Source organism: Pygoscelis adeliae, unplaced genomic scaffold (genome assembly GCF_000699105.1).
Source record: "Pygoscelis adeliae isolate BGI_AS28 unplaced genomic scaffold, ASM69910v1 Scaffold232, whole genome shotgun sequence".
NCBI lineage: Eukaryota > Metazoa > Chordata > Aves > Sphenisciformes > Spheniscidae > Pygoscelis > Pygoscelis adeliae.
Genome location: NW_008824473.1, coordinates 753,011 through 780,362, shown reverse-complemented (window position 1 = coordinate 780,362; position 27,352 = coordinate 753,011). Strand labels below are relative to the sequence as shown.

At 37.9% G+C, this 27,352-nt stretch overlaps 2 protein-coding genes across 2 annotated transcripts in view; both read left to right on the top strand.

Annotated features, from left to right (window-relative positions):
• SCYL2 (SCY1-like 2 (S. cerevisiae)) overlaps positions 1-14,270 on the top strand; it is a 36,800-nt gene extending 22,530 nt beyond the window's left edge. Inside the window, exons 9-17 of the mRNA XM_009321297.1 lie at positions 413-535; positions 1,813-1,926; positions 2,419-2,551; positions 4,381-4,499; positions 5,238-5,338; positions 6,100-6,166; positions 6,294-6,383; positions 7,505-7,624; positions 8,209-14,270. Coding sequence (XP_009319572.1) covers positions 413-535; positions 1,813-1,926; positions 2,419-2,551; positions 4,381-4,499; positions 5,238-5,338; positions 6,100-6,166; positions 6,294-6,383; positions 7,505-7,624; positions 8,209-8,859 — 1,518 coding nt within the window. The 3' untranslated portion in view covers positions 8,860-14,270. The remainder of the gene's footprint in view (positions 1-412; positions 536-1,812; positions 1,927-2,418; positions 2,552-4,380; positions 4,500-5,237; positions 5,339-6,099; positions 6,167-6,293; positions 6,384-7,504; positions 7,625-8,208) is intronic.
• Positions 14,271-26,603: 12,333 nt separating this feature from the next.
• SLC17A8 (solute carrier family 17 (vesicular glutamate transporter), member 8) overlaps positions 26,604-27,352 on the top strand; it is a 29,776-nt gene continuing 29,027 nt past the window's right edge. Inside the window, exon 1 of the mRNA XM_009321340.1 lies at positions 26,604-26,704. Coding sequence (XP_009319615.1) covers positions 26,604-26,704 — 101 coding nt within the window. The remainder of the gene's footprint in view (positions 26,705-27,352) is intronic.

The window sequence follows — 27,352 nt, the reverse complement described above, 5'->3', positions numbered from 1 at the left end:
GTGATAAAATGCTCTGAGGACAGCATTTGAGCCATAGTTTTTTCAAAGTTTAGCTTTTTCAATAGTGATGTGTGTATAAAGATTTTCTGTGGGTGGATTTTAACAAAAGACCATGTTGTAAATAGAAACAATAACTCCTTCCTTAGCCATTATGATTTCTTATTTCAGAAGGATTAGTCTAGAACATGCATATTTTGTTTGATTTGTATTTGCTGGTTTTAAAATGCAATAATATGTCAAAGTGTTTTTTGTCTTCCATGCCTTCAGGCAAGCAACATGGTAAGTGATCACATTTACTGAGTTACAAGAAAACTTCTGAAGTTTTTATGATATGATACAACACACTTTAAATTGTAGGTATATGTTTCTGGAGTTAAAACTTTTGGCTTCTGAATTGTCCTTCTTTTAATAGATCTTGTTGATCTTCCTGCAAAAAATGGACTTGCTTCTAACCAAAACTCCACCAGATGAAATCAAGAACAGTGTTCTACCAATGGTTTATAGGGCCTTGGAAGCACCTTCAATTCAGATCCAGGTATAGTAATTGCAGCCTTTATTTAAAATAATTTTTTTCTCTTTTCTTTAAACTGATGTGTCAACTTTTTATATACTCATGTGTTTGTTTACTTGAAAAAAGAATTATAAAGCCGTGTAATATACCTGAATGTTGAAAGAGGTGAATGTTTTATTAAAGAAAATTGTTTTAGTAAAATAAAATTTAGTTCCCTTATTTTCCAGGGAGTAACCACCTGACTGTTGTTCTAATGCTCTTATCCTAAATTCTTACTAGCCACCTTAGCAAAAAGTAGGATGTGCATTTATAGTACATTGCTTGTGCAGCAGAAACTATGCAGGCATGCATGCTCTTACCAGTCAATGAAAGAGGTGGCTTATTCTGAGGTCCTACTGGTAAGAACATGTGTGCTGACAGTTACCTTGGAAGACCTGATTTGCTGTAAAATCATATTAATAGACCTTCTGGTGACATTTTTATGTATCCATCATATTTTAATTTTTCTCTTTATGCTTTCTCTACCTTTCTAAGGTTGTTCTTTGTTTTTTAAATCATTCTTCTACTGGAATTAACTTCCAGTGACCCAAAGGCATTCAGGAGTGGGAGGGGGAGATAAACAAATGAAGTATTTCTTAAAGAAGGATTTGGATAATCAGATGTGACTTTTACCTTTGCAAAGCCTTTGCAGTATTATGGAGAAAGGTTTTTGTTTCTAAATAACCTGGCATGAGTCTTTTTCTGCATCAGGAGTTTGGTTACTCAGGTATTTAATTGCAACATATACTTAATACTGCTGTCTTATTTTTTGAGATTGGGCTGAAATCGGGTATTTTTTTCCCCTCTGTTGCTTAAGTATGTTTAATCTTGATATGCTCTTTTATCTTTCAGCATATCATTGTACTGCTGCAGTGTCATTGATAGTACTCATTCATATTTGCTTGACTTTTGTAGGAAAGTGTTACAGTTTGATGTAATAGAAGTTGTTTTTTATATAAAGGTGTTTTGTGAAAATGCAAGAGATTCTTGCTATCCAAATATTTTATTATAAATTTATGAATACTCTTTTTGAAATCCATTTTCTAAGGTTCTATATACATATCATGATGCTATACATATTATTCTAGCTATTTTTAAGTGAGTCTGATAGATTAAGGTCAGCTTAGCTGAACATGATATTTCTTTAAAAGGAAAGCTTAAGAATACATTTTAAACTAATTTTGATCTTGTGTAATATTAGTACTAATTTTGTAATAAACATGCATGTTTCTTTTTAAACTTATGCGGATTTTTTTTTATAGGAGCTTTGCCTAAACATAATTCCTACGTTTGCCAATTTAATAGATTACCCATCAATGAAAAATTCATTAATTCCAAGAATTAAAAACGCATGTTTGCAAACTTCTTCTCTTGCTGTAAGTACCCTAATAATTTTATCTCTCAGTCCTCAGAAAATGTTGTTACTTTTAATTACTTTGACTTTTATGCTGTTTTGTCTTTAAAGAAAAGCCCATCAATGTGCTCTGATTTCTTTTTGATTTTTTTTTTTTTTTTACTTTTTACAAATACAAAAGCACCATTTACGTTTTTACTCTAACTATTTTTAAGGTTGTTAACAATTTATTGTATTAATAATACTGTAAAAATTGTTGAATTGTGTTCCACAATAATGTATGTTAACAGCGTTTGCTCTGCAGAAAAGCCAAGGTTTTGTGAGTAGTGTGTAACTATATGTGTTTTCCTTTCATGAAACAAAAGGGTTTTTTTAACTTGTCTTCAATTTTCAGATATGAAGGTTGTAGTTTCAGTAGCACCCGTTTTCTTCTAACTATGAGTTTTGTAAGGGTTTTTTTTTCTTAGGCAAAAATATAGTAGAGAGTTTGTTTGATTCTTATCATACTTCACAGGTCCGGGTAAACTCACTAGTGTGCCTAGGCAAGATTTTGGAGTACTTGGATAAATGGTTTGTGCTTGATGATATTTTACCTTTTCTACAACAAATTCCATCCAAGGAACCTGCAGTGCTAATGGGAATTTTAGGTAATTAATACCTTCAACTTTCTCCTCTTTTGTGCTTTGACGTAAATCTGAAAGCTTTCTGTATTATCATTGATAATGTTTACATAGTGTATCACTAAAATGACTTAAGAACTTCCTGTTTCTGGTTCTTAAGTACGCCCCTGTTCAGTTACCTTATGTATTGCTGGTACTTCCGAACACTAGTACATATATTTGTAGTCTTCAAGGCCCAATGCAGTTCTGAGTACTCATTGCAGTTCTTGGGCTGTGACACTTTCATGGACTGTATGGTCCACACAGCCAGAAAGGCTGTTTTACTCAGAAGAGTATATGATCTGTCTTCTTTCAGATGCTGAGCACCTTGTTGGAGCTTTTAAGATGTTACTATTGCCTTCTCTTAACCACTCTTGCATGTCAGATGCTATAAATGATTGTCTGCAAATCTACTGCTCTTCACTGCAGGTTTTGTTAGACTCATTTTGTTGGACATTTAAGCAAACATGGCTGCCTTTGCACTGAAATGGAGCATAGTTTGGGTGAGGTTTCACAAAACAGCTACCAAAACCTAATGGCTTGTTACGTCCAGAACGGGAGGCGTTACTCTCAGTTGTGCTTTCCTAGTGCCACTCTGGTGCTTGCCTAACTCAGTATGTGTGATTCTAACAATTTGAATGGGCTCAAGGAGACCAGATGACCAGAGTCACTGCCAAGAAAGAGGTGTGACTGCGTGGCCAAGTCTGGAAGACAGTAATCATTTCTCTTACTGACAACAAAGTAGTAGACTGAAGACCATTTGTAACAAGCTGAGCTGTACTGGCAGCAGCCCTCATTAAACACTGTAATAATATGTGGTGGTAGCATTATTTTGATTTGCTCAAAATTAGCAAGACGGCATCTATCAGTACTAATTTAAAGCTGCCTGTTTCCTTTAATCCTTGCAGCTTTGACTTGTATTTGCTGTCTGAGAGTGAGGGACAGCGTATCTTTTACTTTAGTTGTATTACTCCTGAATTCTACTTGGATACAGTGGATAAGCGAACTCTAGTTTGGAAATGATGGGCTGAAATCAATTTTATATACTTGGGCTCTCCTTTTTTCCGGAATCGTAATACCTTCCATCTTGTGTGTAATATCTTCTTTGGCCAGCTGACAGCTCTGTTCTAATACTAACCATAGAAAGTGAGGAAAACTACTTCTTGTGTGCTAGTATGTTCAGTGTTTGCCACCAGAGGTGGACTATTTAAGCGGAGCAATCCTCCTGTCAGAAACACCGTAGAACTTGTAGGCTTAACATTGGATCCCTCGTACCTGCCAGTATTTTTTTTTCAGTGATTTTAGAACAGATAAAGACTATGTATGATTTCTGATCCTATGTGTAGCACAGCCCCAAACATTTAGGTAAGAATCTTTGTAAAATGCAATCGGAGAGCAGTGTGATAGTTACTCCTAGGCGCTTCAGTATGCCAGGAGAGAACACATCCTTAGTTAATGCAGCTTAATTTCTCAGTGGCAATTAGTCAGTTTGTGGTAACTCAGTTGCCCATGATCTGTTCAAAGATGCATATTCTCAGATAATTGACCAGGACAATACATTGCCTAATATCAGGTTTCATAGCTGTAAAGTATTACTTTGGACCTCCTCTTGTTCTGAACTTTAGCAAAGCCTCTTGCTATAATATGTTTGTGTTGTGGAAGAGTACTTAGCTTTTATGATTCTGTTGATCATGTTTGTCCCTGCTTGCACGCAGAGCCAATGTATGTTCAGATGATAGATACATATAGAGAGTGCTACTTTGTTCACATTGTTTACTAAACTTAATAATTTTTGCTATTTTGATGTTGTATGTCAGGTATTTACAAGTGTACATTTACTCATAAGAAGTTGGGAATTACCAAAGAACAGCTTGCAGGAAAAGTATTGCCCCATCTGATTCCTCTTAGTATTGAGAACAATCTTAATCTCAATCAGGTAGGAACATGACTATGTTGCGTGCTTTTACTTGATAAATTGGCAGAGAATAGATTTAAACTGTTGTCAGAGAAAAATTCATACATTACTGCATGTCTATGTCTGTTGTAAAAGCAAACAAACAAAACCAAAAAACCTTCCACTATTACTGTATTTGCATGTTTAAAGCTTGTTATTTTTCAGTGGATTTAACTGATGTAGTATAAAATTTCAAAATGAATACTATCACCTTCCAAATATCCTGCAAAAGCAGTTAGCTACTAACATAACTACAATTCAAATTAAAAGCTAAAGTACAATCTTAATGTTTCTTCCTTTGCTCTTGTTTGTAAATGTTTGCAGATAATGTAGAAGTGCAATCATAGGATTTTTTTTTTTTTTTTTTTGAAATTTCATCTGGTAATATTTATCTGTGGTTTTTTTGTTTGGGTTGCCCCACTTTTTTTTTTAGTGATATATTTTTCACTGTTTCAGTATACACTCTGCTTGTAGTTGGGTTATTGCATTACTTACATATAGAAATTTGAAATTTAAAATTACTTAGTATTTATGTTACCTTAAATTACAACATTTCAAATAACTAATGGAAGATAGTGAAGGTGGATTATAAATTATTTAAAAACCTGCAGTTTATCTGACATTGTGTATTGTAAGTTTTATGAGATATTACCTTTTAAGTTATACATGTCTGAATTCTATCACTGCAAAGTCCAAACTTCTTGTATATTTCTTTTACAGTTCAATTCTTTTATTTGTGTTATAAAAGACATGCTTAATAGATTGGAGGTAGAGCATAAAACAAAACTTGAGCAACTTCATGTCATGCAAGAGCAACAGAAGTAAGTGTTTATTTACATGTGTATTAGAGAAGGAACAAGTGAGCAGAGATAAATTTCAGTTAATTTTTTAGCAAATGTGAGAAAACTCTAGCCACGGCAATAAAAAAATCTAGCTAATTCTTACTTCAGTATTTGAGAATTACCTCAAATAAGCACCGTTGTCAGCAAAGATTTATTAGGCTAGAATGATAATAATATTGTGATGTCAATGGTTTTGTAGAGTAAAATCCTTTACTTTTATACAGTTCAGTCACAGTTTATTATTTTGAGTCAATAATTTTTAATTAATTCATTAAATCTAAAAGTTAATACTGAGCTCCACAAGTACAGTTTATGTCTTGCTTCTATATGCTAAACTGCTTTTCTGTAGTTGTTGAGAACATAAATCATACTGGAGAAACATAAACATTGCAGCCATTTAGAAGGCAGTGATATTTGAAGATGTTTAGAGCTGTTTTATGGAGTCTGATACAAGGTGAGATTTCTGAGTCAAATTAACTTGGGCTACCCAAAGTCTGTGTCACCCCGTTCAAAAGGAGGAACTAAGACCATGTGAAATGATCATTAGGAAACCTTTACAATTCAGAATATTTACATTTTCCCATCTCCTACAGGCATTCTATAAAAATGACAGGGCTCTCATAATGTGATTTTTTTTTGTATTATTTAAATGCAGAAGAATAATCTGCATTGCTGAATTAGTGTTGTGGATGTGACTGTAAAATTATTTTTTTGTAATATGTATACTCTGCACTATATAGATCTTTGGATATAGCTAACCAAATGAGTGTGTCTGAAGAGGCAAGATCTAGTAGTACAAGTAATCAGGTAAGTGACAATACTTTATTGCATTACTTACATATAGAAATTTGAAATTTAAAATTACTTAGTATTTATGTTACCTTAAATTACAACATTTCAAATAACTAAGTTTTGTTTCTTTGAACTTAAACAGATTGACAAGGTATTTAACACTAGTGGAACTGACCTTCTAACTGGAGTATCTGATAGTAAAGAGAATGAGATTTCATCAAAACAGAAAAAGGTGTGTTTTACTTTGTTTTGCAATCCTGTTATAGCCATCTGTCTAATAAAAGGCTGATACGGTTGCATAAAAAAGAGTATATGTAAATATTTATCATATTTAAAGCTCTGAAAGAAAAACTAACTGCTTTTGTATAGCGCAGCACCGTACATACTCACATGTGAAGGTCCACTGAAAAATGTTCAAATCATATCCTTGAGTTTCTGTGAAAGCCTTCCCTTGAAAATAGCTCTGTACAAAGTAGACAGCAATTAGGATTATAAATTTTCGGTCACTTTCTTTCTCCTTAATTATAGATTTCAATGAAACTGAAACTTCCAGCAGTCATTTAGATAGGAAAATCAAAATAGGCAACTTTATGATAAAATTAGAAACAGAGGTGAAGATAAAATGTAGAATTTCACGTACTAGCAAAGACTAACATTTATTGTACAGTTCAAAGTTAAGTGAAAATGAACAGTCAATATGGGGATAGATACAAGAGGCAAAGAAAAAGCATGACATGACATAAAATATTAAACAAGCATAAACTATTGTAAAATTCTTCTCAATGCTATTAATGATGTAAATGGCTCCCCAGAATCTATACGTTTTGTCATTTCCATTTCTAGTTATCTGAACCCTCTCACTAATTTTAGACTAAGGGGGAATGGTTTTATTATTTTATCCTTCATCATTAACAAAAATAGAGTTAAAATCCTGAAAAGCCTCTTAAGCAATGTTAAAATAAAATTCCGTTTCCAACTCCATGGTCAGTTGCAGTTCTATATCAAGTGCCAGTTGGTAACCATATAAAAACAAAAACTGTGAAGAACATTTTTTCTTATGCCCAACATTAAGAAGACAAAGCTAAAATGGTTTTGTTGTGATACCTCTTTATTTGAGATCTGCTCAAATTTCTCATTATGCTATTTTTAATATTGTATTTATTTGCTTTAAGTACTTTTTAGCAATATGATGAGTATTATAATAGATTTTGTGCTTATCTGCTTTCTCTTTTGTATAAATAATATATGTTGTTCTACCACATATTGAAATGACAGTGCTATTTATGAAATAAAAATATCAGCGTAAGAATAACCATTCTGTGCAACTTAGTGTCAGTTCTTTCCCTTTTAAAGGTATCACTTACACTTGAAGAGAAGCAAAAGTTAGCTAAAGAACAAGAACAAGCACAGAAACTGAAAAGCCAGCAACCTCTTAAGCCACAAGCAACTGCAGTAACACCTCCAGTGAAGCAGGTGAGAAAGAACAGTTTCCACTGGAGCTGTGATGCTTTTTCCTTTCAAGTGCTGTATGCATTTAGCGTTTTTTTTTCTCCTGTGAGTCACCTTTGTTTTCACTGGTAATACAATGCCACAGCTGAGAAAAACTAAAACACATTTTAATCTGCCTTCCATTTGCATCATTAGCAATATTTCCCACTTTTTAAATTACAGGAGTTTCCAAAGGAATAATTATTATTGGAAGGCCATTGTTCTAGATAAGGAAAAAGCACATATTAAAAAAGCTTTTGCTCTGAAGAGTTTATTAACTGAATACATAAAGGGCTTGGGGATAGGAATGGGGCATGTAAGCAAACGTCACAGTAGTACTTCGTGTATAGTCTTAGTTGTCAAATTAAAGGTGTATAACAATTAGTTCTAAGTAGCTAAGAACGAAAATAACCTAATTGCTTTTGTGTATAATTACTTTTCATGCCCAGTTACATGCAGTAAATTCTGATTTCTGAAAAATGAATGCCACTTCTGTTGGCATTGATAAAGACTGTTGCTAGAGTGTTTGTACAGGAAAAGCATTTAACTGCATTTTATGTATTTTGCAGACAAAAGACTTGACTGATACCTTGATAGATAATATGTCATCTTTGACTAGCCATTCTATCAACAAAGCTAAAGTTGCATCTTCAAACAGCTTCTCTTCTGTCCCTTCTATGGGTGTTGGAATGGGATTTTCATCACCTATTGACAACACAAAGAGAAATATAACAAATGGACTGAATACTAATATGGGTTTTCAGACTGCTGGATTCGGTATGGGAGCTGGTCCCACCACTCAGAATTTCTTCAGTGGTCCAAGCGCAATAGCAACAACCAAGATGAACATTGTACCGACTGCCAATATGCCAAATTACAGTCCTATGAATGCTGCATCTGCAATCTCTCCGCTGACACAACAAAACAGACCCCCAGATATGTCTGCTTTAGATAATCTTTTTGGTCCTCAAAAACCCAAAGTTAGTATGAAACAGTTGGCTCAGCAGAAATCAAGCCAGTGGGTTAATCAGTTTGTACCCCCGCAAGGGTCCCCAAGTGCGAGCAGTTCAGTCTTGGGACCTCAGATGAACATGATAGAACCGCCTGGCTTTGGTATACAGGGTAATCCTTTCTTTGCTCCTCAGAATTTTGCACAACCAGCAAACACAATGACAAACAGCAGCTCGGCTAGTAATGACTTAAAAGATCTTTTTGGGTAAAACGTTTTGTTTTCTTCTTTCAAAGATCGATGAAATTTGGATCATGGGTAAGCTGATTAACATCTTTTTTTGATTAGTAAAAGCATGACTTGGCAAAACTTTCAACCCAGCAAAGTAGAGACCTTTGCACTGGAAAAAAGACTTGATTTTGCATTCACCTGATACTGCAGAGGAATTGCGTTAAGTGCAAAGTCATCTTACATGCTAGAGATTTCCTGTCTCTTTACTGAACATCAGAGCACTGAAGGTAGGATGCATATATTGGATCGAAAAAGAAGCAGCTAAGTATTTCAAAATTATTCAGAAGTGTACTCAATCAACTCCTATGAAATTTCCTACAAAATTTTGTTTCTTAAAGTCAACAAAAATGCTTAGAGGGTAATAACACTAGTGAATGCAATCCTGCGGCCCGGTCCTTTCCGTGTCTGCTGAATTGTTATTGATGATTTCTGTTGCCTGAATTTGGCACAAACTGTCATTTTGCCATATGACAGTTTGCAAAAAGTGAATTCTTATGCTGCCTCAAAAAGTTTTGTTAGCCATGTTATATAGAAAGATCTCTAACCAGTGACTGGGTAAGAGGCTAAGAAGAGAAAATATTTTGTATTTCTTCTCTTATAAGATAATTAAAATTAATGTGGTAGTAAACTACAGCAAGATTCAGGAGGCGTAAGAAGTTGTTTTAAAACTTTGTGCAAGTGTGGAACAGAGTAAGAACACTGCTCCAATGGTCATGCTGGTTTACAACCTATTTTATAATGCCAGATCCTTGTTACCAGCCACATAGCAAAAGCAACATACCACTGCAGCAGGATTTTAGAATACATGTGGTGACATGATCACATTTATTATATATTGCAGTGTTTTGGCTAATTTGATACTGCTTCTAACTGGTGTGAAAAAAGAATATGAGTAGTTATGGAACCTCCTAAAAAGAATGTTCTCTGTAAAATTCAGATGCTGACTGCCCCAACTGTGTAACTAAGCAGTTCTGTGTAACTAAACGCACACTGTTTAGTTACACAGAAATATCTTGAATTACTTCATAGATTTTGGCTCCGTTGGGAAGATGGAAAAGGATTGCCTCATACAAGTTGCACATGGTTGTGTGAAAAAGCAGACTGCTATAAATTGCCTTGACTAGAATAAACTATTTCATTTTAATTTTGTTTTAACTCAAATCCTTATGAAGGATAGATTAATATGAAGCGAGTTCTCAAATACAGATTTGTAAGCTCTAGAATATATGGTAAATACACAGGTATTTTGGATCCTTTTTATTGTATTACTCCAAATTTAATAAAGCTCTCCAGAAAACCAAACAGTAGTTTCTTCTACTTCCCAGAAGGTGTATGTTCAGCTTGCCCATGATAGAATCTCTGCTCTGTCAGATACTACTGTTGGGTTTTAACTTTTTCTTTCCTAGGAATTTCAGGAGCTTTCTTACATAATATTTTGAAGACTATAGCTGGCTATTTTGAGAAGGAAAGGACTAGTTACCTTTTTTATGGAAAGCCTACATGCTTTATTTTTCAAAGCCTTTCACTGAAGAAATTGTTCTTTCATTTGCTGCTTAAGAAACCAAAGGGCCTTATGCTGTAAATGTGACTTGTATTTTGTTATATTTCCACGGTTCTAAGCGGTAATAGCATTAAGCATATTTCTTAAAGAATTGTTTATGTATTATAGCTGCTGCCTTAGTCCTATTATTTTAAAATACCTGGGACCAGTGAAATTGTGGTTTAGAAAACAATACCTAACACATTGTGATGCTTATGTGCTGTTAATATTCATGGTAAACATTGTAGGTTATGTTAAGATAATCTATGTAAACTTAAGACAATACTAGAACTGTTAAACTATTTAAGTTCATTTACGGTTACTAGTACTCTATACTCTCAATCACACTAATGTCTTCTTTTATGTGAACTTTTGAAAGCTACGTTTTGTTAGGGTAACTTAGGCAGGCCTTTGAAGAATTACTTGAATCTGTATTCCTCTAAATTATTTGGAAAATAAGTTTATATTAAAAATAACATCTCTTAGGACTCTACAATGTATTAAATTAATACATCCATGGTAAAGGCAGTCTTAAATGTCAGTGTCCTGATCTGGGGTTTCAGTCCCTGATCCCCCTGGACTCGGGGCTTTTCAGAACTGGATTTTAATTTAACCTATTGGAGGGAAAATTAACTGAAAATAATTCATCAAATTTTATATGCTAGACCTCCTAAACTGTGGGGCTTGGGGTATGTGCTTTTGGCATGGGCTATCTGATAATATAATCTAATTTGTAAGAACAAAGTAAAAAAAATCCTACAAGTTCAAATTAAGAGAGGCTCTTCTATGCAGTGGTAATGAGATGGAATAAGATCTCTATCTGGCTCAAGTAATACGATTTTTTTTCTACTTATATTTGAGAACATAATTTTGATTTCTTGTTTGCTGCAATTTTCGGAATGACCAGAGTAGAAGAGTAACAACAAAGAAAACTGAAAAGGTTGCTTATGAAAGTTATAACAGAATTTCCCAGTTATTTAAAAATAAAAAAGAAAAAATAACTTCAGTTAAAATCAGAGGGTCAAATCCCTCTTCCTTGTAGATGCTTCCTGCTTAGCCTGTCAGGAAACTGGGTATATGTGAAGTTGTCATAACTATGTCGTCTTAACTTAAAGGAAAGAGGAGTTGCAAGAGGTAAGTCACCAAGGCCATGTGCCACTTGACTCCTGCTGCAATAGTTTTTCTTTAGGAAGCCTTGTCCACTTGATCTCTTCACTGACAAGTCGTCATTCTGAGGCCCTGCAAGAGGCTGGAAGACTCATGTTGTGGCCAGAGTGAATACCATTGCTTGAGAGCAACAGTTGTACCTCACATTCAAGTTGTTGTTTTTTTTTAAGAGTAGGAGGAAGGGACAATGTTACAAAATGTGGGTATTCCAGGGGCCTTCTGTTTCTGGACTTGGATGGAAAGCAGTGTTACATCTAGCTTGGCCTGAAGCAGAGGGACTGTCTAGCCCTAATGCAAAACAAAATGGAGAACCCAGGTTTGAAATTGGTATCTGATTAAGAAATTGCAAATTCTGCTACTGAAAAACTAACCTGATATAAAATAAGTTCTTATTACAATGCCTTGAACAATACTGTAAATGACACAAAATTTCTGCCCTTTGTAATCTAGCTAATTTAAAGGAAAAAATGTGGAAGCCTGGCAGGTTATATCATCGCCTTACAGCCTCCACCCTGTGCATCCACTGTGCTCACCCACTGTGAGCGGATCTTCGTTCCACTGTGGAAATTAGAGCAGGGTCTGGGCTGAACTGCCCAGCCCACCTGGTTTACTTTACATTCATTTGTAAAGGAGAGGTAAAGAGAAGGAAGTAAGTTTCTATTCTTTAATTGATTTATCTATATTATGTTTACTACAAAAGGAGAAAAGAAGAGAAGAGGAAATAGCTGCACATCTTAAGTATAAGCATCAGTTGTCCTTTGGCTGCTCTGGTGTATGCTAAATGAACGTGACTGCACCAAGACAGCAAATATTAGAACTGTTCGTTCCATTTGGTTTTAAGTATGAAAGTCTCTGAAGCATCCTCTGAAAACTCAGTCTTAGAAAACAAACTGATCCTGCTAGATGGAAGGATTGTATTAAAGAGGCTTGAAAAACTTTCTCTGCTGGGGCTGATGGAGAGGACCCTTGAAACTACTGAGTTACAGATTAGCTTAGAAGCCCCTAGGTCTGCCACTCACAAGAGGAGAGAAACAGGGAGTGAAATGGCACGTGTCATTTCAAGGATGGAGGAGGGAGCAGATTTTCTGTTCCTTTTCACACAAGTGTTGCGAATAAGGCACAGAACAGCCCGCGGAACCTGTTTATGCAGGACAGCAGTACCAGAGAAGTCTTTTGAAAGGTAGAGAAGTCCACCAATTATTTGGAAGATGGGGAGAGAAATTTTGCTGGGAACATGAGTAGAATGCCCTAGTTTGTTTTAATGAAGATACTATGTCTTCCTGTCTCAACAGTGATGTGAATTAGAAATATCTTGGGGAAGTTGTGGCCTTACAGGTCTGCACAGATACCGACTACCCCAAGTAAAAGGCTGAATTTTTGGATGTCTAGGTGCACAATGTTTCAAGCCTTATTATTTAAAACTTTCCTTTTCTGTTAAGTTTTGTCTTTTTAGCAACACCTGTTTCACATTTACGTGGAACTTTAACAAATACCCCGATGGCCTTTTAAAGTCAGAAAAATGTGTGTTAACTTTTGCATTATAAGCCCTGTTATAATGTTATCTATGTCTGTAGATAGATAAGTAAGTGTGTGTATAGATTACAGGATTTCAGATTTTTCGGTTCAATTAGACCAAAAGAACGAAGATTAAATGAGAAGTTAGGTTTGAATCAAATTCCACAAGGCTTCCATACAGGCTAACAATTACATTTTGTTTTACATAACTTTTGTTATCTATTATAAATTTACTTGCTTAGTCTGCCTACATCTACGTGACTTGAGCAGAAAAGGAAAGTTTTTAAAACATAAGTTTATGAACACTGGATCTCTCATTGCAGTGAATTTTTTGGACTTTAGAGTGACTTTTGTTTATTGATTAGGAGTTTTTTATTGGGGGTGGGTGAGATGTCGCTGATTTGTGCCATTTCCAATGAAAGAAATACAGGGAGGGGGAATACAGAAAAAATACCCTGTTGTATATGTGACCCTTTTTTGTTCTTTGTTAAGAGATATGCTGCATTTTATATACTCATTGTGAACTTTTACTCTGAAATAGCTGTGAGGAAACCTATCTGGAGAATTTCAGGTGAGTTAGCTGATTTTCAAGTGAGGTCCTGCCTTGTACCTAACTTTCCATTAGGTTTTGACTGCTTTTCAAGAAGATTACACAAGGCAGCAAAACCTTGGATTCAAACACCAAATCCTCTTGCCTTCCAGGCCTCACACTTGTATCAACAGAACAAATAAGCCCCTGAAGTTGTATTGTCTTTAAGTTCTCTGAAACAGTTCTAACTGCTGTACAGATTTCCGAGATGAAGTTGTAAATCAAAATGTGTTATAGTGAACTCAGGCCTTGTGCAAAATATTTAACACTTGTTTATTTGTCTAATTGTACAGTCTCTGTACTAGTGGCAGTTTTATGTTTTGATTGTAAAACATCAAAATTCTCATGAGATTTATAAAGTGATGTTACTGTAGTGTCAGCTGTGATTCATAATTAGAACTGTCATAGCATGGCATTAGTGTATATCTGGTTTATTGGACAGCTCTTCAAAAACAAATTTATTCTTGTATCAACTTTTAGATCAGCTACTTAAAATATGTAAAAGGTACAGTGACAGTTTCGAGAAATTCATATCACTTTGTACTGTGAATGAGGTTGCCTATGGAAATAAATGAACTTTTCATATTTTCATGTTGGAAGATATTTTTATTTAAAATTTCCATAAAATTAACTAAAGGTAACTTATTTAGAAAAATCTATCACTTTGTGTTTTGTTTGAAATACATTTTATCCCACCTAATTTTGAGTTCATTTCTTAAGAGTGGTTGCTGTCCAGACACCTGTAAAATGTGATCACGTATTGCCTTCATGCAAAGAATAAAAGTCGTCGGGAAAAACTGATGCACTAGATGTCTCTAAAATTAGCATTTACTTTTTCTGAAAGCACACTAAGCCCATGTCAGAATCTGATCACATAGTGATCTCAGTTTGCATTTTCATTGCTCATTTAGCCAGAAACCAGCCCTTTCTTTAAACTCGGGTTTCAAGATACACTGCTTTGTCAGGCTCGGAGTTTGCCAGCACTCTGAAGGAAGCTAGTACTCAGCTTTTTGTAAGGTATAAATTGATCAAGTATGAGACATCTGAGATCTGATCTGCTCAGAAGCATCATTGTTGGCCAGAGATGGTATGGGAGGAGAAAGTAAAAGAAGAAAAGAGGTGGATTAGGTGGAAATAGAAAGGTAGCATCAGGTGGCTCCAATTCCCTCTTCATTTTCATTTGCTAAGGATGACAGCATCGCCATTCCTTCCACGGCTTTATCCATCAAAGGAGTACAGCCTTATTACATGCCAGCTTTCAGTCAATAGTACCAGAAGAGAAGAGAGTGAACTTTCAGTAAGGTGGAGACATACTTGATGGCACCCTGCAGAGAAAACACCTGCCTTAAGTTGCTCAGCAGATCCCAGTCCTGATCTGACTGTCCTTTACCTTGGTAATGTTCTCTGTCCCCTCCATTTCTGGACATTGGTAGGATCCATAACTGTTACCTATTTCTTAAGCAGGGAACTCTCAAGTGCCGAAATCCAGATGTTCTGGGTTGGTTTGTTGTGGCTTAAAATTCACAATTTCATAAACTCTTTCATGAATTCAGATAATCTAAGACTTCAAACAGGAAAAGCTGGAGATCTTTGCAGCTGATTGTTCTTTGTCTGGAATACTTTGGCAGCTAATTGTGCCTCTGCTTCATCACTTAAGTATCTCTAGTCCCTCCTTTAGGTGTCATACACAAGAGCTCTACGTTAATCCTTTTTATATCTGTGTTTGTAGAGCTGTGTTACCCTATCAAGTTTGCAGTTGTGAGGAACGCAGCTCAGTAGGTGTAGGAAATGAGCTGTTTGTGAGGAGTTACGCAGAGAGAAATGGTTCATTCGATGTTCTCTTCCCGTTGCTGGACACAAATGCACTTTTGTCCTGCATCTCAGAAGCTCGCTGCACTCGTCACCAGCTGGAGACAACTGCAGTTGCTCAGTAGATTGGAAAACTGGCTCTTAGTGTGACAAGGAGGATTCCAATATGTTGTGGCAAAATTACCCCCAAACTTATAAACCAGGAATTAAGAAATAAACTCCTATCCATGCACAAACCCAAGAGCAGCTAAATAAATACTAGTTATTCAAGCTCTAAAATAATTTACTAAGTATTTTAGGCATGAATTTTAGAGTTAAACTATAGACTTATTTTTATTTAAAAAATCTTTTTTTTTTCCTCTGTAGGACACCTGCCTATGAACTATCTTATTATGGCTCTAATGGAGTTTCTTCCTGCAAATTAAGGCAGTCGTGGACATGGAGCAACTTGGAACTTAGAAGAGATTTAATGGCCTGCCTGTATCTACTTACCAATTTTTGAAGTTTTTCTGATCAGGCTTTTTGCTTGTACCTTAATAATTATTTGGCATTTCTTAGAATGGAATTTCTTAGAATGCATCATGAGTAACCTTTTGCAGGACATTCAAAGTCTAGGTTTTACACTGCTCTGCAATAATTAGCCATTAAAACCAAGGATAATCAAAGGAGAAGCTCCGTTTGAAACTACATCAGTGAAAACATTATTATCTTTGACCTGAAAATGGAGGGGTTTGGTGTTGGGAGCTGAAGTTACTACACAGGCAGGGGTTGTTCATGCCTGTCTCCGTGTCTCCTTAATGCTAGCGTAAGGCTATGGTTTGTAAGAGTAAACAAAACCAAAACTTTGAAGAGCTTGCTTTCCAGCAGGTGTCTTAACCAGATGCCACAAGGAGGAATAACTGGCTTACTTTCTGAACAGAAAAATGAAATACTAGAGAAGAGAACTCAAAAAACTAGAAAAGAGAAACCAAAGACTAGAGAGATTTCTGCCCCTGCCATGCTGATAAAATAAACGCTTACCTACAGCATGAGAGCTGTAAGTGCTTAGCTGATGTCACAGAAGTTAATTCAAATAAGCGCAGATAAGCAAAAATGCTAAAAAAGCAATCAGATACATCTGTAACTAGAGCAATAAACTTTTATCTAAACAATCTATCCTAACATGGCACCAGATAGGTTTTTTTGGGGGGTTTTTTGGTTTTCTTGTGGATTTTTTTTAAGAATTTCTAAAAATAATTGTATCTTACAGCTATTGTATCTTACAAAATCAGAGCAGGAAAATCAGGAAAAATAAAATTACACTAAAATGTAATTTTCATACTTTTGTTGTTAAACAGGAGCCTTAAATGTAGCCTTTCCCCAAAAAGCCTTATGCTACAAACACTCACTTTACTTGGTTACAAAACAGAAAAAATCTGTATTTAAAAAAGTAAAAATATAATTTGAAATATTTGGAACACACTACATACAACTTTGATGGGTTGGGATGATGCCCAATATAGCAGCTGTGCTCAAAGCCTTGGTCTGTTTTATAAAACTAGCAAGATAGTTTTTGGTGTGGATTTGCAACTTGATAGATACTAAATACCATTTCTGCAATCCGAGTGACTTCAATATAAAGCACTAATGTATTTTCATTGTTATCCCATGTGGGATTGAATTATTGATTATTCTGGTTTTTATCATGTAACTTGGCAAGCAGGAAACTAAAAAATTAGTCGAATTTTTGTAGTTCCATTGTGCATATATGCTTTATGTTTCTGAAAGAATTCATTGCTTGATTCTTACTGATTGACAACCATTACAAGAAACAGATTTGCAATGAAATGCCACCTTTGCATTATATACGCCACATGTTGCAAACCAGAACGGTACAGTTGAAGCTCTTTGATTAAACAAGCCCTATAAATACTACTGAAGTGGATCAGATCATTAACTGGTTGCTGGGTAGGAGATGTTTCTTTATTCTTTTCATTATATAGATAGTACAAAACCTTGATTTTCTGCACATTGGAGAAATTAAGTAAGTGGAGGTCTCTTCACACATTATTGCCAGCTTAACTGAGCTCAATCCCATGTATAGCACTTCTTTTGTCAGAATTTTACTTAGGACTCCGTGCCTGTTACTTTTCCAGGCCCTTTCTGGTGCAGCCATCTCTTGCAGCTCCTCTCTCTTCGATTTTTCTTTCCTGCATCAATGCCCACAGGCATGGCTGTGTAAAATCGTAGAAAGGCAACAAAAATCAGAGGGCTCTGACAATTTTTTTCTGGTGATACTTGGTAAGAGAATGCTGATTTAAGACAGTGCCAGCTTGAACTTTGTGCCTGTTGCTCTCCAGCTGGAGATCATTGCTTTGCCATCAGGGGCTGCAGAAGGGAACCTAACTTGTGGCTCTGCATCTTTGCTTGATGGTCCAGCTCTGGCAAGCTGCCAGACTGTGCGATGGAGGTGGCTGATGAGTAGGCGTGTGTTTCTTTTGCAACCTGTTCTACGGGCAGGGTGAGACTGAAGGAGAAATGTTAAAAGCAGCTGCAGGTAAGTGATCCAGAGGATTCCCGAATCCAGATCCTAGAGTGATACAGCAATGGTTCAGAGCAGAGAGGCAGATTTCTGGGAATGGTTGAGAAAAAAAGAAGAGAGCGGAAACTGTCATCTGCCAAAATGGCAGAATATCCAGTACCAGCCCCATAAGCATGGACCTGTTTTCTTTGAGGTACTGCCCCCCGCCCACCCGCTCTGTTCAAATTCCTGAGTTGCCTGAGGGTGCTGGCTGCTGCTGTCTCATGAAAGAGCTTAACTGGTCCTGACAACTACTGCTGGACCAGTAGTTCAGATAATCAGTACTGCTCAGGCAGCTGCTTGAGCTCAGGTTTAATTTAGCCATAACACACTTATTGGAACATTTCAGTTCTGTGTGTTTATTTTTGTTGGAAATGGCTACTTTGTTAGATTGAATGACTGTGATTAGAAAGTTGAATAAATTACTCATTTTTTTCCCAGTTTTGCTGTAACAGACATTTTCTGGTGAAAGGTAGGTAAAATATTCAGTACATAAAACTACATAGAGATTACATTCATAAAAAAGAAACTTCATTAAACCTGTGTGTTTTAAAATGAATTTATTTGAACAAAAGTATTAGTATTAGTAATTACAAGCACTGTCCTGAATGTGCATTACTGGTCACCATGTCCTTCAAGATGCCGCAGTTATGAACTGCATTCTTCTACAGTTCCTTTTTATGCATGCATTGTAAGGGAAGAGAAGATTTTGCCTATTCAGTATTGCTCAGTTTCGTAACTTTGAAAAACTAGTGTTTTTAAAAGGAAATAGAACTGATATCCTTTCCACTCCTTCAAAAAAACTGCAGCTGGTGCTAGGTGCTTAGCCAGTGATTTCAGCTAGCTTAGCAATATGAATATTTTTAAAAGTTTGGCAAAAACGTGGTTTTTGAATTTTTTTATTTATGGATTGTAAGAGATGACACATTTAGTCAGTGACATAGGTTTTCAGGACTTAAAATATTAATTTTAAACAGACTTATTTTGCTCAATGAAACAAAAAGTTGACTTACCATTTTAAGCTGTGTCTCTCTATGCCATAATAAATTTTTTAATGAGAAGGGGCTACACAAAAGGTATTCTGGAGCTTATTTTATTCTAATATAACTAAGCCTTACCTGCAGTTCAGCATAAACACAACTGCCCCTTCCAAGGCAACTGTAACATATGCGGATTTTCAGCTCTGTTTTTAAGATTAACGTGGCTGCTCAGTCACCCTTTTCCCTCATTCCTTCTCAGCCCTTTGCAACTTTGAACCCATTGCCCACTTTCAACCCTTGTTTGATGAGAGTGTGATTAAAATACTAAAGGTAAGGAATTCATGTGAGTTTTATGGAAACCAGTGGCGCATAGAGGGATCAGCTTTGCACTTCAAGTGAGGGAAGGGCTGTAGAGTGAGATAGCTCCTATTAGGCACTAGAAAATTCATGTAAGGGAGAGCCCCAGGAAGGCAGGTTTTATAAATTCTGATCTTCACATAGTAGCTGGTTTGGATATTTACTTACCTATTCCACAGGTTTGGTTTTCAACAGTGTTTAAAAGGAAAGAATTTTTTCATTAACTTCTATCGTGATGTTTTCTTTTAAAGAGTTCAGATCTGGGATTAGAGGAACACAATGCACTACATGGTAGAATTTGGTGAATCAATCCAGTAAGAGACTGTACTCACAAGTTGGGTATCACCACAGATAGTTTTGAATGGCATGTTATGCGTCTACTGCCTGGCATAGATTATCTGTTAAACATGGAGAGAAGACAGTACCAAAGACTATTACCCTTTAAAATCTATTTTCCTAGTAAGGGAGAAAGGGAAACCAGACAAATTTGAAGAAATGGAATGATCTTTTGAGTAACTTGTAACAAAAAGATTTATAAAAACATCAAAGCAGTTCCTTGCTGATAGTGACAGGCTGTAAAAGGCTATAAGAGAGCTTAACTTTCAAAATGATCTGTAAAATATAATAAAACTACCATAAGGTGTCACTATAACCCAAGCAACTTTCAAATAAATTGCAAACATGGAAATTTTCTTATCCAGCTACAAGGCTTTCCTTATACTGTTTTGTGAAACTAAAAAAGGACCTATTTTTAAATAGCATAGAGTATTCCTGTATGCACAGAAATAATCATATTCAATACACCAGCTTTATTTTTTCCTTTTTTTTTTTCTGGTAAGTGTATTGTCACCCCTTCTTAGCATTTAGACCCATTCACTTTTGGAAGAGCAGTGAAGAGTATTTGCAAAGTCAGCCACAAAAATATCAGATTTAGAAAACTACATTTTACACAGTGGTTATTTGCTCTATATACAGAACTTTTTTTTACCTTAGAGAGGGCTTCTATTGAAGAAGTTCATGCTTAATGTATTTACTTGTATGAAATTGAAAATTAAAAAATATTTTCTAGCATTAAATATATCTGTAATAGTATAATGATACATAAGCTCTGCCCTTTTGAGGGGAAACAGATGTACTTCACATAATAGCTTTCCACACAGAAATGCTTTTAAAAGCCCTCCTACTTACTGTGTAAGGTGTAATAAATTACCATTTAATTAGCAGTTTCCAGTAAGGAAAACTATAAATAAGAATTCCTATTTCCATTATTGTTTTATTTGTTGTTAGCATCCCAGGAGCCTCTAGTTTTATTTCTTGTCCAACTGTGATCAAATTTCCTTGCTATCAGCTACCTGATCAGGAAGCAGAAACTAGAAACTAAAGATGAATTTTTTAACCATTTGAAATGAATGCCAGTTTTGCCACAGACGTCAGGGAAACAAACATATCATCTGAAAACTTTATTTGGGCTGACTCAACACAAAGCATTTTGACACGGCAGGAAGGGACTTAGTTCTCACACGTGGTAAAATAGTAGTAAAATGAAGTCTTTGAATCCATGTTCATTTATGGAGGAAAAGTGCAGACATTGTAAAGCCATAGATTTCAAAACCTGAAGGACCATTCTGATCATTAATCCAAACCCTTGTATAACATGGGATCCCAGGTCACCCTTTTTATCTTTGACTTCTGTAGGTCTCGGAGGCTGAATTCCCATAGTACCCTTCTTTAATGTAATGTTGCAATGACTCTTATAATAGAAATAGGGTCTCCAGTACACCAGGCACTATACAAATACGGAGGGAGAAATGGTTTCACCCTGAAGTTTCACGTCTAATGGTAAAATATGCGTGTCATCTGAGTGGACCTTTGCACGTGCGAAGTGCTGAAAGAAACTTCTTTGAGAATATGGAAACTCACCTAGGAACCCTGATCTCGCCCTTGGAATCCTGAACTCATACCCTGATGCTGATAATCCCATGTTTCCAGGGAGCACGTAGCTGACGCAGGCTCCAGCAAGTGCATATGGTGGTAAGGTTTGTGATTTGAAAAGTGTTATTGCTTAGGTTAGGTTTTAAACTCTGCTTGATACTCAGTTTCATGATGAATGAAATGATCTTTGCTGACACTTATCTTTACACAGCCACTTCTGTGGCATGTCTAAATATCTGTTCTTTTTATTGTGTCTGGATGCTTCTTTTCTTGTTTCTTTTATTTACTGTATCTGCAGTTGTGATTTCTGTTGGAAATATAATGAAAGATGAGAGAGACTCTCATATGAAATCCATGGTTGACATTTTTTCTTTGGAAATAAGTGGTTTCAGGAGAAAGCTAAGGCTGCTGCAGTTCCTTCCCCTGAAGAATCTGACCATGGGCAAAAATCAGGTGAGCATTTTTGTTCCCTGGGTGCTCTGCCCCCATCTCAGGAGAAATGCAGTATTACAACTCTTGTCTCCTACTGGAGGATTTTTATTTGCCTTATTCAATGCTCTGCCTCCTGAAGTGAACTGACAATTTCAGCTTTGAGTGACTTTACTAGGGGGATGCAAAACAAAGGAGATGTTGTAGTGGGTGTCTACTACTGATCGCCCAGCCAGGGTGTAAGCACTGATGAGTTATTCTATGGGCAATTAGGAGAAATTTCTGGATCGGTAGCCCTTGTCCTTATGGGAGATTTCAACTTCCCAGACATCAACTGGGAACATCACACTGCTGTGACAAGCAGGTCTTGGAAACTCTTGAAGTTGTAGGAGTTAACTTCTTGTCACAGGTACTCAGTGAGCCAACTAGGAAAGATGCCTTCCTACACTTGCTATCTGTGAATAGAGAAGGACTCATGGGGGATGTGATGGTAGGTGGCTGTCTTGGCCACAGTGATCATGAAATGGCTGAGTTTAAAATTTCAGTGGAAAAAAAAAGGACAGCAGAGTGGCTACCCTGGACTTCAGGAAAGCAAACTTTAAGCTATTCAGGGAGCTATTTAGCAGAGTACCCTGGGAATCTGCTTTTGAGGGCTTAGGTGTCCACAAGTGCTGGTCAGTCTTTAAGAACCACCTTTTAGAAGCACAGGAGCAGGCAATTCCACTGTGTTGTAAGTCAAGCAAGCAGTGCAGAAGTTCAGCTTGGCTGAACAGGGAACTCCTCGTGGACCTCAAGAGGAAAAAGAAATTGTATGATCTCTGGAAGCGAGTTTTCTTAAGGGGATGCCGCAAGCCAAATCTAGCCCCGTGTCTGCAAGGCACAGCTATTGTTAGAACGGCACATCTCCTATACATGCACTTGACCAGTTTCCAAGTTTTCTTACAACTCATTTTATTCTTGAGCACCTGAGGTAATGACAATATACGAGCCCACAGCAGTGGCTGTCTACATGCTGGTTTTATGTCCATGTTGGCTCTAAAATACACTTTTAATACAGCCTTACTAGAGGCCTTTGCTGATATGAGTCTGTAGTTTCTGCGGTAGCTACAAGTTGTATGAGCCAGGAGTAGTTTTAATTTTGCAAAATATTTCTTTGCAAGTGCAGGCCTAAATCATGCTGTGTCTTGGACTTAGATTCCAGCTTGCAAGCAGCAGACTTACAACGACATGATATAATACAATGTGTTTTAAGAAGGTCTGAGACATCAGAAGGAGAATCACAATTTAATTTCTGCAAAAGAAAATTAAGGCATAGGGTTAAAACAGGAAAGAAAAAAGTAGGAACAGTGACAGCTGGGTCCATAAGGGCTATCATGTTAGGTCTCGTTAAGGAAGAGAAGAGATTTCCTCAGCTGATGCTCCAGAATGTGTATTGGGATTAGTCACACAGGGATTCCCATGGCCTCATCCAGCGCATCTTTGTTGGGAATTGGGTGGTGCCCCTGTGGATGGTGTCCCAACAGGAGCAGGGCACTGCAAAGCTGCTGTGACACTCGCTGCAGCAGTGTTTTGGAGTCAGGGCATTTTACTACCCTGTGAACCTGGGGAGGAGGAAGCAGAGAAGCAGTGCTGCTCCTGTCGAGCCACCTCCCTGCAGAGAAGCAAGAGTGAGTAACACCCTTTCTTTAAGCCTTAAGGAAAGGGTCAGTGGATTTCAAAAGGGGCCACCACTGCAGCACTGCAGAACTGCAGGCAGTGGAAGGATTGCGAAGCATAAAGAGGAGGGAGAGGTGAAACCTGCTGTGAGAAATGGACAATTCTGCTAGTGGTGAGGTGGGCAATATGGCTAATGAGAGCCCCTCCATCCATGAGGGTAACGTACCCTGCCAGGTGCCAGCCAGGACATATCTCTGAGGGAGTTGCTTGAAGCATTCCTAAATGCACGCACAAATCACTACATTCTGAGCATAGCTCCTTTCTTGTGTCTGCTCTGTGGTCTTTTTAACTGAAGCAGGACCAGAAGTCCAGAAAGAAGGGCAAACTAAAAACCGCTGTTCCACAGCTGCTGGGAGATAACGGTTTTGAACACCACTTTCCAGCCTGAGCCCCCAGCCTTTCAAGGCGAATTCCTTGCACGGGGATTTGCACTGTTTCCAGTTTGGAGCTGGGTTCTCACATGGTTTCAGGTGTTCAGCTGCCCTAAGAGCTTTCAGGAAACTATCCCAAATGTTAGCAAATAGACGTTTGCATAAACGGAAGACAATTTCATTATACACTTCTACATATATACATCCCTACAAACATACATATCTCTGAAGTTTGGCAGTTAGCCTGCTAGTTTTATTTTCTGTGTGCCCTCTGAGAATCAGAGGCCTTGTTTTGATGCGTGCATGTGCTTGTGTTGGGCCTGCGCTCCTTTCCACGGTGGTAACCTTGTTGCTCTGGCTGTCAGCGTGTCCCGGGGGGCCAAGGTGAGCCAGGGCCAGGGACCTGGAGTGAGAAACCAGGAGGAATTGCCGCCTCTTGCTCAGCTGTGGAGATGGCCAGGTTCAAGCCTCTGAGCAGTGTGAGGAGGAGGAGGAGGCGGCGCAGCTGCTCTCAGGGCAGCAAGACATGCTGCAGGGAGGGTTTACCAGGCGGTCCTTGAGTTGGCAGTGAGAGCAGTTGCTGTTCAACCCAGCTAGACAGAAATACACCCAAAGAAGCCCTGCTACAGGCATACAGGTAGGTAGTGCCGGGAGCTGGCTGGCCCCATGGCCCTAGCTGCACTTACTGCTCGCTATGGGAGGACTGTCTGCTAGGACAAAGGTGTGAGCCTGGAGTTTTCCAACACTGCTCTACAGCACATGAATTATTCAGAGAGGAGAAAGAAACTGTAACCAGTTCTGCAACAAAAGAGACTCCAGCCAAGCAAAACATCCTCAGCTCCCAAGTACTGCTTTCCCCTCCCCTCCCCTCCCCCCCTCCGTCTTCTCTTCATATTTATGCTAGGAATAAAGGATTTCAGTGCAGGCTGCTTACCTGCCTCACCTAAGCATGAGGAAGTGGGGTTTTTTTTCAATATTCCCTTCCTCGTAGTGGAGCTGGGACAATCCAGACATTTGGTGTTTGTATTATGGAGACATTGAAAACCCAGAGACTGATGGCCCGTGCAAGGAGCCACGGGAGGAAGGGAGGGGCGGATAGTCCTTGCCCCGCTTTGGCCCAGATTACATCCCTCTCAATCCTACTCACTCAGTTGAAACACCCAAATGAGGAGTCTGTAAGTGCCCTAAGGCAGCTGAAAACAACTCAGATCCAGTTTGTTTCTCTGGAGGAATTGCTTTCTTGCTTTCTTCTTCCTTCTCTCTCTCTGTAGAGTCTGGGTAGACCAAGCTCCGAACAGAAGGGGAAAAGCATGGCCACTGTGCCTGGAAGGATAATGACAAGTATAGGGCAGGAGGGAGGGAACGGAGCCACAGCAGCTTGCTCAGGGGCACCAGGCGGACAGTGGCAGAGCAGGAGCTGGGGTTTGTGGGTGGGCAGCTGCCTGCCCACCTGCCCTCCACACGGCAACTCACAGCCGGGGTCTTCTAGGGGAAACCAATTCTTCTCCTGCTGGCGAGGCACTGACGGGCTCTTAATTTAACTTTCCTTGGGAGACCAAGGGGAATGTGGCAAATGCAAAGCTTTCTATATTTCTAACAACCTGGAAGGTTTCTGCCTTCCCTTCCACCCAGGGAACAGGGAAGGGCTGACAGGAGCCCAAAACCAGTATGAAATGGGGGTCCTTTTTTTTTTTTTTTTGCTTGTCATCCATAACCCAAACCCAATAACTGAGGCCTTGCCAAAAGCAGAATTTCTTCATTTGATTCCGGCCAACATGCAGGCTTGATGAGCTTACTGGCAAGATGCATTTCCACAAGTGCTTTCATTAAATACTTCCGTCAGGTGACTTTTCCGCTAGGAAAAGTGTGTTGTCATCATGAAGTCATGTTGAGTTGGACTGGTTCACCTCTTTCAGCCACTTTGTGTTTCAAAAATGCAATGCATTTAATTTATAGCCAGTCTTTCATTGCTTATTCAAACAGCGTCGCACCAATGCACCTCTGCATCTGTCTGCCCAAGGGCCCAGGAACATCAATAATAAATGACCAGGCTGGGGAAGGTGGCTCTGGGTTCAAACCAGCAGGTGCATTGGGGTAGGGGGGCTCATCTGGGCGGGGGGTATGTAGTGAATGGGAACTGTAGCTTGCAATAATTCCCTCCCTGCAGAAAGGACTTGTAAATGTTTAATAAACTTCTTGCCTTTGCCATAGATGAGGTCTTATTAATGAACTGGAGTGGCTTGAGGACAAGTATTGTGTCCGTTACTATAGCACCACCTTGCACAGGATCTCACAGCAAAAGAGGCAGGGGAGGGAGGGAGGGAGGGAGGCACTGAGGATGAGCCCCAGCGAGCCAGCCTGAGGTTCGCCCCTGATGCAGGCAGCAGCATCCTGCCTAGGGACACCGGCCCTCGGCAGCACCTCCAGCTCGCCAGCTGCAGCCTCCAGACTAGCTGCCCATACAGGTACCCGACCCCACACAGATGCACGGCTGAGCTGCTGCAAGTGCACCACCGAGTCCCTGGGTGCTTCCAAGGGGGTTTCGCTCCAGAGCTCTTCCCGACTGACTTTCTGGCTTTGGAAGATCTGTTTTGATTTTTTTTTTCCTTTTTCTTCCGTGCTCCTTTCTTGAGCAACTGGTTGTTATTGCAGAGGTCACCGAGGGGACCGGCGGAGGCTCCCAAGTCTGGCATCGGGAAATATGACAGCAGAAGTGAATGCTTGTTAACATAAGGGATTTACTGAAGAAGAAAGACAAAATGCCTTTCAAAGGGTTCGGTTCACTGAAGGAAAGATTTTTTAACCCAGGAAAGGAAGAGGTGAAGAACACCATTAGTGACTCGCTGGGGAATCTGAGAAGGTAAAATCCAACAGAAAATTCCCAGACAGATCCATTGGTTCAATATATTAAAGAGAAGTGAAGTACAGAAAAATGGATAAACATAAAACAGAATTTAGAGTTGCAAAATTAATATCTGAGTTCAGATAGTGAGAGACACCTTGCTGCAAGACAGATGTAAAAGGAGCACTGTTACAACAGCATATGACTATAGATGATAGAATATTTATATTAAACAAAAAAAAAGGTGAAAATAAGTTATAAAATAGTGTTCTAATATTACAAAGAGCATGAAGAAGTGTTTTAATTAAAAAAAACTTTTAAATAATTAAATGTGAGTAATACTGTGGTTTAGTTTGCATGAGAAAAACTGATGATCTAATGGGAATTAACACTCCCAAATGATGCCACCCTTGAAATTAGATTTAATGTTCCTAAATTACAGGGGCTTTTTTTAAAATCTTGTTCCAAATCAGTAAGAGAAAATGTATTGAGTAGAGATGTGTGTGTGTGTGTGCTTACCGAGACTAACAAATTAGAAAGAGGAAAAGGAGAAGCAGCTTTTTGCTAGCAAAAAGAGAAAAAAGGTTAAAGATTCTTATCTTAATCTGATGGTTTATGAAACAACAAACAGAAAGATTTTTATTTTTTTGATAAATGAAAATACGA